This window comes from Dromiciops gliroides, chromosome 2, assembly GCF_019393635.1.
Source record: "Dromiciops gliroides isolate mDroGli1 chromosome 2, mDroGli1.pri, whole genome shotgun sequence".
Classification (NCBI taxonomy): Eukaryota; Metazoa; Chordata; class Mammalia; order Microbiotheria; family Microbiotheriidae; genus Dromiciops; species Dromiciops gliroides.
This window is the reverse complement of record NC_057862.1, coordinates 637,334,126-637,353,961: the sequence shown is the minus strand read 5'-3', so window position 1 is coordinate 637,353,961 and position 19,836 is coordinate 637,334,126. Positions and strand designations below refer to the sequence as shown.

The window sequence follows — 19,836 nt, the reverse complement described above, 5'->3', positions numbered from 1 at the left end:
CATGATCTAATAGGAAGTCAAGGCAAAACACATATGCACAGTTGGATGTGACATAATGCAATATGTGACTGAGTCTCAAGTAAGTGTCAATGAGAAGTGCTACAGGATTCAGAAAAGGGAGAAATTTCTGTGATTTGGAACACTCAGAGAAAACTGGAGATGGGACTGAAAATCAGCCTTGAAGGATGTGGAAGGGAGAGAAAACTAAGGTTGAGGGTGAGAAGAACTAAGGTGTGAGCACAGATACAGAGCACAGAAACATAAGGGAAGCACATTATGGGAAAAGAGGAGGAACCATATGGTTTATACTGAAAAACATTGTGACATAACACTGGGGAAGTAGGTTATGGCCCAATTGTGGACCACCTGGAGTACCAGACTTAGACATGTGGCTATAGAAGAGGTTTGACAATGAAGTAAAAGTGAGAAAGGGGAAGCAGAAGCCAAGCAGTCTAGGAGGTGAGCTTCAGAGAAGTAGGGACATTTACAACTTGGGCTCTGCATTAGCGAGCAGCCAGAATGAAAAGAGGCAAGAAAATATGCAATGACATGTCTCTCCCATCCTTATAAAATCTACCCTGAGTCTGTCCAGCCTCATGGTCTATCATTCTGTCGCTCCTTTCATGGAGATTTCTCATCCTTTCACGGTGAAGCTCCTTGATAAAGCTGTCTATACGAGCACCTCCACTTCCTTTCCTTTCATTCTTTTTAGTTCTCTACAATCCGGTTTCTGACCTCATCATTCATTGAAACTGCTCTCTCCAAAGTTACCAACAATCTCTTGCTTGATTAATTGAATGGCCTCTTTATTATTATTTTTGGGGGGGGCAGGGCAATGAGGGTCAAGCGACTTGCCCAAGGTCACACAGCTAGTAAGTGTCAAGTGTCTGAGGCCACATTTGAATTCAGGTCCTCCTGAATCCAGGGCCAGTGCTTTATCCACTGCGCCACCTCGCTGCCCCTGAATGGCCTCTTCTTGATCCTCATCCATTTTTTGACACAATTATCGCCCTCTTCTCCTCAACACGCTTGTTCTGCCTTGACCTGTGTGACAGCCTTTCCCCAGTCTCCTTTGCTGGATTCTTCTGCTAACAGTGGGTCTTCCCCAGGGCTTTGTCCTGGGCCCTCCTCTCTCCTCTCCTCCCATTTGGCTTGGTGCTTTCATCAGCTTCCATGGATTCAATGACCATCTCTCTGCCTGATCCTCAGGTCTATTTATCCAGCCCTAACCCTGTGCCTGGCCTCTAGTCTCATATCTCCAGGTGCCGACTGCACATCTCACACTAGATGTCCAGCAGACATCTTCAACTCCACACGGCCCAAACTGAACTCCCTGTGTTTCCCCTCAGGGCCTCTCCTCTTCCTAACTGCCCCCTTACTCTGGACAGGACCACCATTGTGCCAGGCGCCCAGGCTCCCAGCTGAGGCGTCAGACTCAGCCCGGCAGCCCAAAGCTGCTGATTCCATCTTCCCAGCATCTTCTGAGTAGCAGCCCTTGTCTCCCTCCCCTGCTGCTGCTGCTGCCCCCACCCTGGCACAGGTCCTGCTCACTTTACACCTGATAAGAGCTTTCTGGGCGGTCGCTTGGCTCCGCCCTCCACTCAGCTATCAGAGAGACCTTCCTAAAGTTCAGATCTGACACCATCACATCCGGGATCACACACACACACACACACACACACACACACACCATCCTCTGTTCGGCGTTTAAAGCTCTTCACAGCTGTGCTCCTTTCCAGTCTTCTTTCACCTCACCTCCGCACTGGCCTTGAAGCACAAGATATTCCAATGCCCTGATGCAGGCATTTTCGCCGTCTCCCACGATGAGGATGCTCTTCCTCCTCCACTTCTGCCTTCAGGTCCCAGGTAAAAATCTTACCTTCTGCAAGAAGCCTTTGCAGATCTCCCTTACTGCTAGGGCCTTCCCTCTCTATCTCCACTTTATCGGGTACACGTCTTGTTGGGACATAGTCATTTGCACGTTGTCTCTCTCATCAGACTCCAAACTCCTTATGAGCAGAGTCGATTTTTGCCTTTTTTGTAACTCCAGTCCTTAGCCCAATGCCTGGCACAGAGAAGTACTTAATAAATGCTAAGAGACTTGACTTCCTGACAAGAGAGTAAAATCTTACTAATTCAACATAAGGTGGGAATGGAGAAACAGGATGGAGAAAATCCTGACTAATTTAACTGAATAATTCCTGCCTAACTTAATAATAACAAGATTTCAACATTTTCTTATTGCTCTCAAGTACTATATATATGATAAACTAACATAAAAATGAGTCATCGATTAAATTTAAAACACCACAACAGCTTACACTACCCAAAGCTATTACCAAGTCATACAAATGCTTGGCAGACTGCCTTGATCCCCAGAAAGTATTTCTGCTTCCTTCTGACCTCAACTTCTCTTCTGCACTAATTAAGGGTTGCTTTTGTATTGCAGTGATTGGTACATGGATCCCCTTGCAGACAATAAGCTCTAGGGGGACAAGGACAGCCTCATCTCTCTTTTTATCTCCTGTGTGCCTATCACAGTGGCCTGCATATTTATTCAACAAATACTCATCAAGAGTGTTTGGTGCTGGGCAGCTAGGTGGTGCAGTGGATAGAACACCGGCCCTGGAGTCAGGAGGACCTGAGTTCAAATCTGGTGTGGTAAAAAGTTTTAACAGTCGGTTAGATAATGGAGAGACGCCAGTTTTTTTTTTTAGGACCACCCTTTTGGGGAGGAGACCAACAGCATGAGCTATGCACACCAGTCCGCCTGTGACGCACGCCAGATTGCCTGCTGAGCACTCGACTTCCGGGGTGCGAGCTTAAAAGGCAAGGAGAGAATGGAAGTGGGGCCTTTTTTCCTGCTCCGCTAGTCTCCTGGCTGCGTTGCACGGACAGATGCTGACTGGAGTTCGACTCGGCCCGGCTCTCAGTTAACAGCATGCGCTTGACTCGGTCTCTCTCCCCAAAGGTGGCCTTGGGTTTTGGTGAGTTTTATACGGAATATAGACTAAGCCTAGACTTAAGACGATTTGTATTGTATTTCTACTTTCCTATCCTTCTAATCAACATCACCTTGTGACTACCATACAATAAAAGCTCTAACTAGAAAACCAGAAGCTTCTTCCATTTACTAGTCTGGGAGATAAATTAAGGGAAAGGTTAAGTAGGGGAGATTTATGATCTAATATTCAATTTTAATCTCACACTGGCCTCAGACACTTGACACTTACTAGCTGTGTGACCCTGGGCAAGTCACTTAACCCCAACTGCCTCACCAAAAAAAAAAAGAAAGAAAAAAAAAGAAAAAGAAAAAAGAGAGACAGAAGAGTGTTTGGTGCAAATGAAAAAAAGATACAAGTGACCCAGTCCCTGCCCCCATGGAGCTTCCAGTCACCCCCTATATGGGGGGCATGACTCATAAACAGATAAATACTAGAGAAGGTAGAAAGTGATGGAGGCAAAGAAGAGATCAGAAAAGTGCCCTGAGGGAAATGTGAAGGAGAAAATGCTAAAGCATCTGGTGAGAATCAAAGAAGAGTTACAAGGATAGTGGCATCTGAACTAAGTCTGGGAGAGGAGAGTTCTGAAAGGCAGAGATAGAGGGAGTATCTATCCCTGGCATGGAGGCTGGCATGAACAAATACACAAAGGTCAAAGGATTATAGATTTAGAGCTGAAGTGGAACTTAGAAACCATCCAGTCAAGCCCCTCGTTGTACAGATGAGGAAACTGAGGCACAGTGACTTGCCCAAAGCCACACAGGTATAAGCTCCAGAGACTGAATTTGAACCCTCTCTAAGTGAGAGAAGGTGTGCCAAATTCTAGTTTTAAAGGAATAAAACATGGGAATCATGTGAAATCAGAGTCAAAAGATAAGTTGGGACTGAGGCTTTGAAGGCCTTAAATGCCAGGCTATAAAGTTTGTATTTTACCTACTGAAGGTTTCTGAGAAGGGGACTGGCATGAGAACATGTGCCAGAGAAAAAATGTTGGCTGCCACATGAAGACTAGCCTGGAGATTAGCAAGACTGGAGCCAAGAAGACTCAATTCAATGGAGGCTTAATATGTTGCTTAATCAAATTGAACAAATTTGTCTAATCCAAAAGAATGTTCTGCCAGACTAATTTAGGACATTTTACTCAACAATAATCACACATGCTGATTGATCAAAAATGATCAAAAATTTCTAAGCTGAGACACAGATAAGGTTTTTCTATATAAACAAAGTTACCATCATTCCTATAAGCAATTTATGTTGCTATCAATTATAATATATATGATATAATCATATTTTCTAATTTTTATTCTTAAAACACCTGGTGAAGAAAGTAGCCTACGGATCATGGACCCTATCTATTCCTGCTTGTCTGTGCTTAAAATACCATATAAGTGGAAATATTAAGAAGAATAGTGCTATTTTTATTGAGTTATCACCAAAGTACATCACAAATTATTTGTTTGTACCAGAAATAAAAGTATAGGTATATTCACATGTAGATATTAGTATAATATTCTAATTTAGGCGGCTTCTGAAGGTTTCTGTTATTTCTGGATCCTCTTCTATTTAGGACCACAGGCTATCAGAGATGTAAGAGACCTTGGAAATAATCTAGAACAGACATGTCAAACACACAGTCTGAGGGCATAATACAGCCAGAACCAGATTAAAAAGTAAATGGGAAGCTTTAAACAAAATAAATGAAAATACAATAGAATAGAAATAACACTGATGTGTTCTAAGTCAATATGTACTTTGTACAGTTTAGGGCCCCCTCCTACCCCCCTTTCTATTTGAGTTTGACACCACTGCTCTAATGGAATGCCTTTATTTTATAGATAAGGAAACTGAAGCACAGGTAAAGAAAATGATTTGCCCAACTTCACACAGGAAGTAAATTAGTAGCAAGGCTGGGATTTGAATCCACCCTGGTCTTCTGACTTCAAATCTAGTGCTCTCTCCCTTTATACTCTATTACCAAGTCCATCCCCAAAGTGGATTCCCCCCCTGGGTTCTCTGCTTTTCTCTTTCCCATTTGTAGTGGAAGAGCAGGTAGGATTCACCCCACTATAGGGATGAAGGAGCTATATGAGGGACAGAGACCACAGCAAAAATCACAAGCTTTGGCCTTTCCTCCTTAACTTCCACCTTCAAAATCACCTGTGTTTCTGATTACACTATTTAGGGATTTATCTCCACAAAAAAGAAATATGGTCCTACAGTAGTTTTAATAAGAGCACAAACACTTGCCTCATTGTTAGTAACGTCTTTGAGCCCATGATTTGAGACCATACTTGAAAGAAGATTGTCTTTTCTTTTAAATCCCCTTCTAGTTGGGCTTATGGACCTCTTTGACAAAAGTCTCTTGTCTTCTTGAGTCCCAGAAGGTAACAGTAATGTCCGTAGAGAGTTTCCCAGAGCAGCATTACTTGTGAAAGAACCATGTGCTTGGGTTAAATCAGTAAGGCCCACAGATAACTGCTGTTCAATGTTGGCCAACAGAGTTGACTCACTGCTAAAATGGCTTGTGGTGTATAGATCTGTGGAGGGAATGTGCCAGAAAATGAAAAAGAGAACTCTCTAAAGCAGGATCTATCACTTATACTACAACCAGACTCTTCTTGAACTCAAGATCCATTGCTACAGACAATTTGTTGCTGATGACCCTCACCCTTGGCCAGTTTGGTTTTCAGATGACCAAATATATACATAAATACATGTGTGTATGTGTATGGATGTATGTACACACACATACATGTATGTGTACATATATGTATAGACTTAGCTAGAACTTAACTACACTTGGTAGTCATCATCTTTGAAGACCCAGGATTACCAGAAAGCTGAGAGCATTACTTCTACTAGGATTTTATTTGGTAAACTACAATATACAATATTATTGTGGATCCCAAACTTCAATGGTGAAAAACTACTTCTGTGCTACATTATGTATCAATTCACATGCGTTCTCAGCTAAGGATTCCATAGATCACTGATCTTCCCTGAATCACAATTCAAGATATGCTGGTCTAGAGACTCAAAATTTCCTTGCTGTGGACTTTCTTCCTTTGAAAAAGCCCCATAACAAATCAAAAGGCTGGTTACCTGAGCCGAGCTTCGTCAGTCTTCCAGTGGTGGAGTCTGAGTTGGTAAAGGAAGTCATTACGTCTCCACAGGAGTGAGATGAAGTGGACTTTGTGTCATTCAGAGATTTTGTACTATAGTCTTGGTAATTCTTGCTTCTGTGATGAGTATGGGACTTCTTGCTCAAACTTCCATGTAAGGTTATGGCGTGAGGATAGTGACTGTTATAATTATCTAGACGAATATCTTTAGGTATCTGGTAGGGATGGATCTGACTTGAATCACCCACATCCAAGCGTTTACTTGCTAAGGCTTCATGGCTGAGCTGATAAACATCAGACTTTTGTATCGACTCTTTCTCTGGAGAAGATCCTAAAGGTTTATCATCTGAAAAGGTCAGTCGGTATCCTTCTTTAGCTATCCTGTCTGGAGACCGGACTGAAGATTGAAGAGATGGGTAGCATCTGAATTCTAACAGAACACAACCATGGCAAAGGAGAAAAAAACAAAAATGAGCTTTTTCTCACGGACCAAAGAGGTTATCACTGTGCCCAGGGCACATTTCCTCTCTACCAGAGAAGGCTGTCAGAGTGGTTTAGTCAGAAGGAAGCATAGAATCAAAGGACCCACAAATCACAGGATCATAAGCTTTAGAGCTAAAAGGGACCTTAGAGATCATCTAGGATGACACCCCCCCATTTTACAGATGAAGAAACTGAGGTTTTTTTAACAAAAAGAATTATAATCATAGAATATTAAGAGATGGAAGGGAGTGCAGAGGTCATTTTGTCCAGTCCTTACCTCCTTGTTCCATTTTAATGATAAGGAAATAGAGACTGAGAAAAGGAAGTAACTTATCCGATGACAGAACAAATTGGCAGGTGGCAGAACTAGAACTCATACCCAGGTCTCCTGAATCCAAGTTGAGCATGTTTATCCCCATACTACAGTGCCATCAAACCATGCTGAGTGCCTGAGTAAAGAATCTGCCACAGGCCAGATGGGAACTTCCTTGGATTAAATTAGACTCTTTGGGTTGGGAAATTGCAGGTGCGGTAAAGTAATTCCCAAGGAAAATTTAGAAAGTTCTTTTCTCACAACAATCCTATGAGACAGACAGTACCAATGTTATCATTCTCATCTTATCAGTGGGGCCACTGAGGCTCAGACAGATCAAGTGATTTGCCTATAATCCCACAAAAAATGTGTTGGAGGCAGGATTCAAAATCAGGTCTCCTGATTTTGCCCTTTTTTTTTTTTTTTTTTTTTGGTGAGGCAATTGGGGTTAAGTGTCTGAGGCCGGATTTGAACTCAGGTCCTCCTGACTCCAGGGCCGGTGCTCTATCCACTGCGCCACCTAGCTGCCCCTTTTGCCCTTTTTTTTTAACTTATCAAAAGATTTTGATAAGTTAAACAGTATTAGAAGAAAAAGGATGTTTTTGAGAAAGCTTTGAATCATGCCCTTTTTCTTCATCATATCTCCTGTCATTTCTAGTGAGAAATGCAGGCCTGGATTATCCATTTGCTCAGCCTTAGAGAGATTCTCTCCCAAGATTGCTGGGGCTCTCCCCTAGAAGTCAACGCTAGGTCCAGCAGTGGGAACCACCTTTCAAGGCCAGGACAGCACAAAAGACACAGTCTTTGTTTAGTTGGATGTCTTCAGGAATCCAAAGACTCAAAAGATCTCTTTAGCAAACACAGAATGTTCAAAATAGAACCCAAACCACTGAAGTATATCCTGTGAGGCAAATATCATTCTGAAAATATTATATTTGTACTTACTCATAAATTCTCAGCCTAGAATACAGGCAAGTCATAAAATTATGGCACATTTCAATAAAAAAGAGATTTTTCTCATTTACATTTGTATCTTCCTAGTTCCAAACCATGCATTTATTACAAATAGGAGACAATGTTTTTTGAATGAACAAATAACAAAAAGCTAAGTATAACCAAAGAGATTAGAAATATTCAGTCTTAAAGAAGGAAAAACACATAGGTCACCACCCCAAGTACTAATGAGAATCCCCTACAAAAGGGTTGCCAATGTAGGCATTTAGAATTGAGAATCATAAACCAGAGAGTGAGAGAGAGAGAGAATCATAAACCAATTCTTCCCAAACTCCATGGAAATGTGGACTCTGCAAAATATTTACCATCTTCTTGGTGACCATCACCTGGCAGCTCTCTTCTTGCCACTTCCTGTATATGAAAAATATTTGAGAAGGTAAATACAAGAAATAGGACATAGAAAGCAAGAGAATGCAAAGTGCATACATTAGGTAAGTTACCAAAAATGTCCCTCTGTTAAAGAAGAAATACTTGAAAAGAAACAGACATCTAAATGAAGGTCCTGTGCCAAGCCTACAGGGAAGTTCACAGAACTATTTAGTAAAGACAAAAGGTCTTTTGATAAATGAAACAGTATTAGAAGAAAAAGGATGTTTTTGAGAAAGCTGTGAAATGCTGTATATTCTTTGAATACTTTAGCATAGATGTGAGGTATGAAATGCTTCTATGACTCAAAAAAGGGGGGCATATATCAATTTTATCCTCTGCCAAAGTGACTTAAGGTTATAATGAGGTAGACTGAAGGGACTGAAGTGAGGCAGGATGAGATTGGAATTTAATCCTATTTCTTATTAGGAGAATCTGAAACCACATAGCTTCCTTTCAGGGATGGATGGTAGATAAACTCCACCTACTAATTTATTTCTCAGTTTGAAATAATACTACAAATTACTCAATTCCTTCTTGTTCCCTCCTCTCTGATTCAAATTCTAACTCTCTGACTTCAAAATTGAAATCAGATTCTAAAGTGAAGATTATAAAATTCCCTATATCAGTTTCTTTTCTTTTTTTTCTTTTTTTAGTGAGGCAATTGGGGTTAAGTGACTTGCCCAGGGTCACACAGCTAGTAAGTGTTAAGTGTCTGAGGTCAGATTTGAACTCAGGTACTCCTGAATCTAGGGCTGGTACTTTATCCACTACGCCACCTAGCTGCCCTATCAATTTCTTAATACAAAGTCAATCAAAGGTAAAACAAAAGTTAGAGACATTTTCCAGGGCTCCCAATAAAAATCTTCAAATATTGCCTCAGAGATAACACCAAATATGTGCTTTTCTATCCATCACTAATAGGGGAGCCATTTGTTATTGTTGCTTTTGAATCAGAGGTCTTGGGTTTGAATCTAAGCTCTGCTACCTACTACCTGTGTGATCTTGGGCAAATCATTTTTTATAGTTGTTTCCTCAACTATAAAATAAGGTGGTTGAACTACATGATCTTTAAGGTCCTGTCCAGCTCTAAATACAATGAAATGCCATCCCCAAACTGGAAAAAAAAATTATTGCAGTCATTTTTTGATTCCTCAGGAGTTGACCATTCAGTTCATCAAAACCTATACCTAGGGGAAGCTAGGTGGCACAGTGGATAAAGCACTGGCCCTGGATTCAGGAGGACCTGAGTTCAAGTCTGGCCTCAGACACTTGACACTTGCTTACTAGCTGTGTGACCCTGGGCAAGTCACTCAACCCCTATTGCCCCATCAAAACCAAACCAAACCAAACCAAAAACCTATTCCTAAAGGAGTATAAACAGAAAGAACTTCAAAACTACATCGGTAAACACTGCTCCTTCCACCATATTTCCTTATGCAAATCACCCAATGATTGCCTCCTCACCCCCCTCCACCCAGATTTTAAAGTCAAAAGAAAATCATTCACTTTTCTTTTCCCTCAATTTCATAAGTTCACTGCCTTTTGCCTTCCATCACCTATATCCTTTCCCTTTTCCTCTTTCTCCGGTCTACTGCAGAAAGAACAGGGATTGTTTTTATTATGAGGACACAGAAAACTGGAAAGGAAAAGAAGTGGAGATGAGGTGAAAAGCAAGATGGCAGGAAGGAATAGGACAGAGAACGAACCTAAAAGGACTAGTAATGTACATGAAGATTGTGGCTCTGGTACAAGGCTAGGTGGGTGAAAGCCTGAAATGAATGGATGGGGTGCTATCCTTCGCATCTACAAGAATCATAGAATCCATCTTAAGGGTGGGAGGGACCTTGACCAAAAGCACCTCTTCCTCCCACACTTCCCTCTAGGGGAGTGACTATTTCAGAAGGCAGCCTCTCCCACTCTGCGACGGCTCTAACTGCTAGGAAGTTCTCACACTGAATCAATCTGAGCCTCTTATCTCTTCTTCAGTCACTTACCTGTACACATGATAGACCTATAAATACCCCAAGTTTTTCCCACAGTTCCTTAGGCAATGGTTTTGAGACCCTGCGCCCCAGATGCAGCACAATTTCACAACATCCCTCCTAAAGTGCGGTGCCCAGAGCTGAACTCTGATCTGACTGGGGCAGCATATAGAGCAGGAGAGTCATCTCTCTTGTCTTGGATGTCAGATTTCTATGAAGGCAGCTTATGATCATGTTATCTTTCTTGGCAGTCACATCACAATGCTGACTCATACTGAGCTTGCAGCCACTTTAGTTTCACATTAACTGCTTTCAGAAATAAATGTCTGATAAAAATGATTAATTCATTCCAAGTTCTCTCAGCTCTTTCATGGATATTTGAGAATTATCAGTATTATGAGTTTGCACTGATAGGTTAGAACAGCAAGAAGGTGAACATATTACCTGGGTCCCCATGGGGAAAGTGTCTAGCTTCTGATCAGCTGGATTGCTGGCTGGGCTTGCAGAAGCACTTGTCAGTGAATCCTTTATTTCCCGGTTGGGGAGAGGAAGGAAAAGTCCTTTGCTTAATTCTGTGTTAAAAGGAAAGGCATCCAGTGAAGCACTGACCAGACTCCAGAGGCACCTTTCCCAAGAAAATATAGTATAAATTTTGACCCCCGAGGAGGAAGACTCTAGGCACAAAACAGTGGCTAATTGGGAAACATTCAGGAGCAATCCATGACATTACATATCTCCATGAGTCAAATCAGCTCTGATTCACCTGACCACCCTGAGCCACTTAGCCTTTTGTGCCTCAGTTTCCTCATCTGTAAAATAGTAAGAATAATCAAGACCTATTTTTATAGGGAGGAGAACTAAGCCTTTCAGTTGCCTAGCATTCTAGCTCAACATTAGATAACCAGCCAAAGAAGGAAATGAGTTGTTTCCTTGTCCTGTCTATCAGTCTAAGCTGAAACCCAGAAAGATAAAACAGAAGAATTATATTAGACTGTAAGATCCAAGCCCTCAGTATCTTGTGGTAGTTCATAGGTACTTGAAGACTGCAGAATTCTGAGATTCTTGGGATACTAAAGAGTCCTTGGCCGAAAATGAGTTTTATTTTGTTTCTAGAAAGTTCCAGCAGGACTTACTTAGTACGGCACTAAGACAGGATGGTGAAGACTTGGGCTTCTGACTAAGAACATGCTCATCCAGTTCCAGTCGGCTTACCTCTGGGCAACAGAACTGCTGTGCGTCAGTGCAGCAAAGAATGCAAGGAGAGGGTAAGGCGAAGTTGCTTCTGGAGACTTGGGCCCCTTATTCCATTCAAGGACTTGAAATGTTTACTGCTTCTCAGCTGCAGAGACTGAAATACACTACTTAAAAGAGTTTCCTTCTCAGAGTGCACTTGCTCTGAGACTGCTTTCCCCAATGACTTTTTTTTTTGTTGTTCCCAGAACAAATGCCTTCTGCCCTGTCACAGAAAGCACCATGGAAAAAAGCAAGACAGGGGCAGCTAGGTGGTGCACTGGATAGAGCACTGGCCCTAGAGTTGGGAGGGCTGAGTTCTAATCCAGTTTCATGTACTAGCTGTAAGATCCCAGCAATCATTGGTTATTTTAAGTGTTTAGAAGCTTGCAACTGGTGCTTCATATCCATCAGGAGAAAACAGATTTGAACTGTAGCAGAAGAGACTGAGATTTAGCAATAAAGGAAGAATTCTCTGACAATAAAGATCAGTCTTGGGAATGAGTTACTGGGTAAGTCTACAGCCCTAAGGGCATCATTCTTTGTTCTCTAAGATGGTTCACGTGTGGTAATATCTGGAAGTGGGGAAATAAGACTAAAGAACCACTTAAACTCCTTTTGAACTCACAGATTACACTGATTAGCTTTCCATCATCTTTACAAACTCTTTCTACACTCCTTAGCCTAGTGTTCGAGATGCCCCAAGACTCTGACCCCAGCCAACATTTCTCGCCTCCTATTAATTCCTCACAACAATGATTGTATCTGTTACATCTAGTTTTCTGTAGTCACTTTGTCCTTAACCTCCCAGGCTCTTTCCCCCTAAGACCCCAGCTCAAGTCCTCCTTTCTGTCCAGGTTCTGCCTGTCAGCTCTTCAATACCCAGCTCCAGTCTCACCTCCTCTTGGAGATCTTTCCCAACATTTAACTTTCTCAACCACTCTTGACATCTATATCATTCACCTGACACTTGTGAATATTGTTCTGCTGCCTTTTTTAATGGTTTGATGTTCAATTTAAATAACATTAAGCACCTACTATGTTCAGGGCACTGTGCATTGGGGATGCAAAGAAAAATCCCAAACAGGAGGTGACCAGCAGCAGAACCTGGATGAATAATATCATAGAAGCTCTGGGATAAAAAGTGTCTAGGAAGAAGAGGCAGCCACTGGTCTCAAACAATGCCAAAGGCCAGGGGGCAACTAGATGGCACAGTGGATAAAGCACCAGCTCTGGATTGAGGAGAACCTGTGTTCAAATCTGGCCTCAGATAATTGATACTTACTAACTGTGTGACCTTGGGCAAGTTACTTAACCCTCACTGCCCCCCCCCAAATAAACCCCATCCTCTCTAGCTGTGTGACCTTGGGCAAGTCACTTAACCCCATTGCCTTACCACCCCCCCCCAAAAGTCAAAGGAACAACAATAATCACACCAAAAAAGAAAAAAACAATGCCAAAGGCCAACAAGACAAGACCTTTGTATTTCGCAATGAAGGGATCTCTGGTTACTTTTCAGACTTTAGAATGGAGAAGAGATGTAAGGCAGATTGCAAGGACTTGAGAAGAAAGTAGGTAATGAGATAAGTGAAGGAAAAGAATATATCCTTCTTTTAAAAATAAACAGTGAGGAAAGAGAAAGGACAATAGCTTAAGGGGACAGCAGGGTCAAATAAGGTCATCTGTTTTAAAGACTGTAGAAGACCTAAGTGTGTTTAAAGGAGGCAGGTAGAGATGGAAGATGAGAGAGGAATGATTCATGGGAAAAACTCTCAAAGGTGACAGGAGAAGAATGGAATCATTGACAAAAGGAGAAGGCCTGGCAGTTACACAAGTATGTCTCTGGGACAGCAGTGATGGAAGAGTCAAGCGGAGCTGTAGAGAGATTTTGAGATATGAAGTTGAGAAGATGAAGGAGCTCAGGTGGGTGGGCTTCCATTTTCTCAATGAAAGGTTATCTACTAAGAAGAGGTGATGAGGCTTAGGGAGCTAGAGGAATCTGGAGGTTTGAATCCTAAGGCCGTTACAGGAAGCATGATAGAATTAACTGGGAGATGGCGAATTTTTTCTGCACAGAACTGAGGGCAGACAGTATGAATTTAGAGGTAGAAGGTACCTTAGAGGTTATTAGAGGTCATCGTAACAAAGGAGGAAACTAAAACCCAGAGAGCTGAGATGGCAAGTATCTGTTGCAGGATTCAAACCCAGGTTTTCCTGACTCCACATCCTGTCTATTAGCTACTGTGCCACACTGCTGCCTTGTAGTGGACCCAGCTGATAATGGATGATGTACAGGGTCAGAGAAAGTAGAGGATGGGGGAGAGCCAGGCTTGAGGCCTTGAAGGGCCCAAGTCTCAGAAGGAGAAGGGAGCAAATAATTCAAGGGAAGAGGAGAGGGCTAAGGTTGTGAAGGGAGGAAAAGGAGGCTGTGGGAATAGGGAAGGATGAGCTGGGTGTGGTGGTGCCTGACTGTGACCTCAGCCCGCAAAGGCCCAGCTTGGAGCCTGAGAATCTGTGATGCAGTTGGCTACGCTGATCAGGTGGCCAAACTAAGATGAGTTCCCAGAAACAGGCCCCTGGGTGGCTTTCAAAAAGGTGAACTGGCCAAAGCTCTGGTGCTGATCACTAGTGAGATTTCCCCTGTGAGTAGCTCCTACACTTCTAGTCTGGGTGAGACAGGGAGACTCAGCTGTGAAAAAAATAAACAAAAAGAAACAAACCAGGAAGGGATGAAAGGACTGGAGGTCATGGTGAAGATGAAAAAAAGTGATAAAGGAAGGAGATTATAATCAGATGGGAATTTCAGAATTCAAGATCAAGGAAGTAGAACAATTTTGGTTTAAGAATAATTTCTTTTTCAAATTTAATTTTATTATTTTCAATGAACAAAAATCTATTTTTTCTCCCTCCCATCTCTTCCCCACCATTATTGGAAAAAGAAAAAGAAAACCCTTCTAACACATATGTATAGTCGATCAAAACAACTTTTGAGGTGTGACCACCCCTTAATGGATGGTATCTGAAGCTGAATATAATAAAGGACATGAAAGTTGAAGATGATAATGAACTAGAAGCTGGAGTGTTCAAAGGAATATCAACATGAATACTGACATCACCAAGGATGACGGAAGTGATTAAGGTGGAGGAGAGGAAAACCGTGAGCCGGCTATGGAACTTGAGAAAGAAAGGAGAGACACCCTTGAGACTGCTGGATGACTGCAATAAGGATCTGGACAAGGTGATATACACACAGATGAAATAACTCTCAAGGGAAGAACAAGCTGCTGAGTGATGGTAGTAGGAGAAGGGTTTGAAAAGGGCAGTGAAAGAGTGCAGACTGTATGTCAACTCCTCCTTCTGACCCAGTGTGTCAGGAGACCTGAGAAGAGCAGCTGGCCTAGAGTGGCAAGGGATAAAGCATTTTCTGGAAAGAGCCAGTTTTCCAAGAATGTGAGAAGATGGAGAAAATGTGAGATGAAGAGATGGGGGATGAAGCAGGGGCTGTTTGCAGTAGGCTAGGGGATATAAAAGCAGAAGGCAGAGGAGGATAAGGGATTAGGGAGGGCAGAATATGCTGCTTTTCTCCTAAGTACAGATAACCTTATCCCTCTTCTCCCTCCATCTTCATAAGGAGAAGAATAGGAACCACATATCACCTTTATTTCTCAATGAGACCATGAATTTCTAGAGAACAAGGATTTTATGTTATAATCTTTGCATAAACTCACACAAAATTATGTAGACAGTAGGTGCTCAGGAAATGACCTTAACTCTTATATGCTTTAAGGTTTACAAAGGTGCTTTCCTCACAGCCCTGAGATAGACTGTGCAAATATTCTAACCCAACCCAAAAGCATTTATTTATTAAGTGCCTACTGCTTGTGAAGTACTGTACTAGGAGCTAAGGATTCAACAATAAAATTGAGCAATAGTCCCTGCCCTGAAGGGGCTTGCATTCTACTGGATATCACAAGTAAACAGGTGCAAATAGATACAGGATTATATGAACAGCACTGGAGCATTGATAACTAGGAGGTCAAGACAGATTTCCTGTAGCTAGTAGAGCTTGAGGTGAACTTTAAAGGAGCAAGTACATTTTAGGCACGGTGGACAACCTGTCCAGACATGCAGATGGAAGATGTAATAATGCCAGGTTTGGAGAACAACCAAAAGGCTAGTTTGACTGGAATCTAGAACGTGTAAAAAGGAGTAATGTGAAATGAGCCTAGAAAAATAGGCTAGTGTCAGGTTGTGAAGGGCTATGACTATGGACTGGAGTAGTTTGTATTTTATCATAGAGCTATAAGGAACCATTGAAGGGTCTTGAGCAAGAGACATGGTTAGATGTGTGGTCTTTCAAGGTTATATAGTTAGTAAATTAAAAGGATTTAAAGTCAGAAGGGGCCTTAAGGATCATCTAGTCCGACCCCTTATTTTACAAATGAGGAAACTGGAGCCCAGAGAAGGCCACTACCTTGCCTGATATCAATCATGAGTGGAAAGAAGTAGAGGCAAACTTTGAACCCTAGTCCTCTGATTCTGGATTCAGTGTCCCTTTTGCCACACCATACTATTTCTTCAAATGGAAGAGCCACATTTAGAACCTATGTCTTTCCCAATCTTGTGTGGTTTCCCTTAAATCATATCTCTCAATGGAAATACACAGCCTCAGAATTTAATTAAATGAAGTCAAGAAAATTTGTTCTGGTCTTCCCAAATTAGAGCTTATATTGTATCCCCTGAAATTTCAGAAAGATTAGCTAATCACTAAAACATCAGAGCAGAAGTTTACTTTCAAGATATATGTTTAGGGATAGAAACCAAGAGTGAGACCCTGTAGAGAGGAAGTTCCAGAAGGCTCTTCCCCAAGCTTCAGCATTTACCTCCCTCCCAAATACTGCCCCCCATAGCAATGCTGACACAACACATTAGCAACAAATGTACTTGCCAATGGTGTTAATCCCATGAAATTGATGTTTGAGAGAGAAGAAGCAGACATATCTTCATTATGCCGATGAGATGAAGGCATAGAAACATTAGCAAAGCCTCATAAATAGCCTCATAAATGTGAAATCTACTTTCACAGAAATCAGTTTTTGCTGAGCAAATGTTAAGGAACATTCATTTATTTACTCATTCAATAGAGTGACTATAGAACTATGCTAACATTGAGAGGGAGAGCAAGAAATATAAAACAGAGCTCTTACCCTTAAAGAGTTTACAATCTAGTTAGGGAAATTATATTTATATATAAAATATTTATATATAATTATATATATATATATATAAACATAGGATTAATCTTTCATGTACATATATATTTCTGTCAGTATGTAAGAACCAAGTAAATGATAGAAATAATAAGTTTGCTGTCTTGGGCACCACCTGGAGAAAAAACAGAAGGGCAAAAACAATTTCAGTGGTCTACTCTTTATATGCTAATGCCCCACTTACCTGAAGAGGTCAGATTTTTAGTAAACTCAACTACCTACACACACACTTATTGAGATATGGTTCTGATAATTTCCTCATATGTAAAATAATTGGGGGGTGGGTTAGGTTAGACAATATCTAAGATCTCTTCTAGCCCCAACAGTCCGATTTTATGACTTCGAGTAAAAGAAGGTGAAAGGGGAATAATTTTCACAAAACCATAGGGGTGCTTTATTCAGTAGGTATGTGAAGCTCCCTCAGGATAAATAACAAACATATGCAGATAAGGTATACTGATTTAATTCAGTTATTTGGATTTGAAAGTATATGAGGTCAATGGACAGGCAACATGGCATAGAAGGTTGGATTTTCCAAGGCAGGAAAGACTTGGAATCTCACCTCAAACATTTATTAGCTGTGTTATCAGAGTTAAGTCACTTAATCTCAGAGTCTCAGTTTCCTTGTCTGTAAAATGGTACAAATTACAATTGTACTAACTACCTCACAGGGTTGTTGGGAGAAAAGCACTTTGTAAGCCTTAAACATTAAATAAAAGAGAATGCATGTTGATTTGTTATGACTTCCAGGGCGGAGCCAAGATGGCAGAGGAAAGGCAGTGAGCTCTGGAACATTAAATAAATGAATTATTATTACTTCAGTTACTGCCAGGGGATGATTAAGGTTAACCCACAAAGATAAACAGCAACAAAGCCAAGGTGAGATAATGGCCTCTGGGGGCCATTTTGTGGAGAGGCTAATATTCCTACATTTCGATATAACCCTCAATTGTCAAGAAAAAGGAAACTATGTTCAGCTATGAGGCATTTTAGATTTTCATAAAAATAAATGTTTTGTTGTATGAAGAGATAAAATGTAATTATCTGGAAAAATTTACCTATATGGAAAAAAGCTCCTTGAAGATGAGGGCTTGCCCCCCCCCCACACACACACTTTGCTTCAGGATCCCCAGTGCCAACAGAGTTCATAAGTGGCTGCATTGTACCGTTTGTTTATGATAATGAGTAAGAAAACTGAAGGGACTTGTTTTCAGGGCTGGTGCCTTGTACTTGCAGGTTAATTGAATAAATGTTTTGATCAACAGATATTTCTTGGCCCCTGTTACTGATCTGAGAGTCTGTGCTAGAGGATGAGGAGGCCACAAGGGAGAATTATCATATACTCAACGCACCACAAAAAAGTGCAAAATGATGTGGGAGTTATCAAGGAAAAAGTGAAATCAGTTTGGGGAGAAAAGAGGTAATTTGAAACAAAAGGCCAGGATTTAGGCAAGGTCTTTGGACAGTGGGGACATAAGAAGAGAGGATGTGAACAGAAGCACAAAGAAAGGAGGGTAATTTAGGCCATGGGGATTGGGGGGGGGGGCTGGAGAAAGTGCAGAGGGAGGAAGAAGAGGACTGGGGAGGGGCTTCTGCTCTGAGAAGACAGGAAGGTAACAAAGATAATGCTGAGCTGTTCAATTCTTCTTTTGCTTCCATTTTCTCTGCCAAGGAAAGTGATCTTTACACTGGAAATAACAGAACAAGAAATGGTTACTTGGGGCTTGAGATCCAATACAAGTAAAGGGATGGCAAGAGAATGCCTGAGGGTCCCTGATGACACCAAGCCAGCCATCTGCTGGGTTGCATCCTTGGGTGCTGAATCATTGCCAAGAATATCTGAAAGATCCTAGAACACAGGAGAGGTACCATAAGGTCAGAGGACAAATGTCCAGATTCTTTAAAAAAAAGGAGGGGGAGGAGGGAAACAGTACAGACTATCAGCCAGTGAACAAAACTTTGATTTTTAGAAAAATTCTAGAACAGATTATCAGGTTCAAACACTTTTTGGCTATGTTACTATCAGGAAGTCACTAAATTTAGCCTCATCTTTGGAAGAGGGAGTGGTACTTGATGGCTCCTACTACCTAAATAAAATCTTTTCCAGCTCTAATCTATGTTCTTTTAATGAATGGAATGGTTGATGAGAATGTAGAAAGGGAAATAATGATAACAAAGAGCCAGCATAGCTTCTTTAAGAATACATCATCCCAGGCTAACCCTTTTTTGTTTGGCTTTGTTTTTGATAGCTTACTAAACTGGCTGATGAAGGAAATGTTACAGTTATACCTTAATTAGATTTTAGCAAAGCATTTAACAAGGAATCTCATACATACTATCATGGTGAAGATGAAGAGCTGTGGACAACAATGCTGCACTATTTAAAGTCCAGCAAATTTGAAAAACTCAACAGTGGCCACTGGATTGGAAAAGATCAATTTATGTCCCAATCCTAAAGAAGGGCTATGACAACGAATTTCAAATTACCAAATAACTGCACTCATTTCACACACCAGCAAGGTTATGCTTAAGATTCTGTAAGCCAGACTTCCACAATATGTGAACAGAGAATTACCAGAAGAACAGGGTAGTTTTCAAAGAGGCAAAGGATCTAGAGACCAAACTGCCAACATTCGCTGGATTATGGAGAAAACAAGAGAGTTTCAGAAAAACATCTACTTCTGCCTCATTGACTGCACTAAAACCTTTGACTGTCTGGATCACAACCAACTGTATCAAGTCTTCAAATAGATGGGAGTACCAGATCATCTTGTCTCCTGAGGAACCTGAGGAATGCAGGTCAAGAAGCATCAGTTAGAACCGAACATGGAACAACTGATTGGCTTAAGGCTGGAAAAGCAGTACAACTTATAGGCTGAATACATCATGCAAAATGCCAGGCTGGATGAATTAAGCTGGAATTAGGATTGTTGGGAGAAATACCAACAATCTCAAATATGCAGACGATACTACTCTTATGGCAGAAAGTGAAGTAGAACTAAGAAGCCTCTTGATGAGGGTGAGAGAGGAGAGTGTAAAAGCTGGTTT

At 41.3% G+C, this 19,836-nt stretch overlaps 1 protein-coding gene across 1 annotated transcript in view; it reads right to left on the bottom strand.

Moving 5' to 3' along the window:
• Positions 1-19,836, bottom strand: part of LRRC36 (leucine rich repeat containing 36) — a 43,888-nt gene that overhangs the window by 16,324 nt on the left and 7,728 nt on the right. Inside the window, exons 3-6 of the mRNA XM_043981569.1 lie at positions 10,733-10,860; positions 8,243-8,288; positions 6,108-6,557; positions 5,253-5,542 (exon numbers count right to left, since the gene is read on the bottom strand). Of these exons, the coding sequence (XP_043837504.1) occupies positions 5,253-5,542; positions 6,108-6,557; positions 8,243-8,288; positions 10,733-10,860 (914 nt within the window). The remainder of the gene's footprint in view (positions 1-5,252; positions 5,543-6,107; positions 6,558-8,242; positions 8,289-10,732; positions 10,861-19,836) is intronic.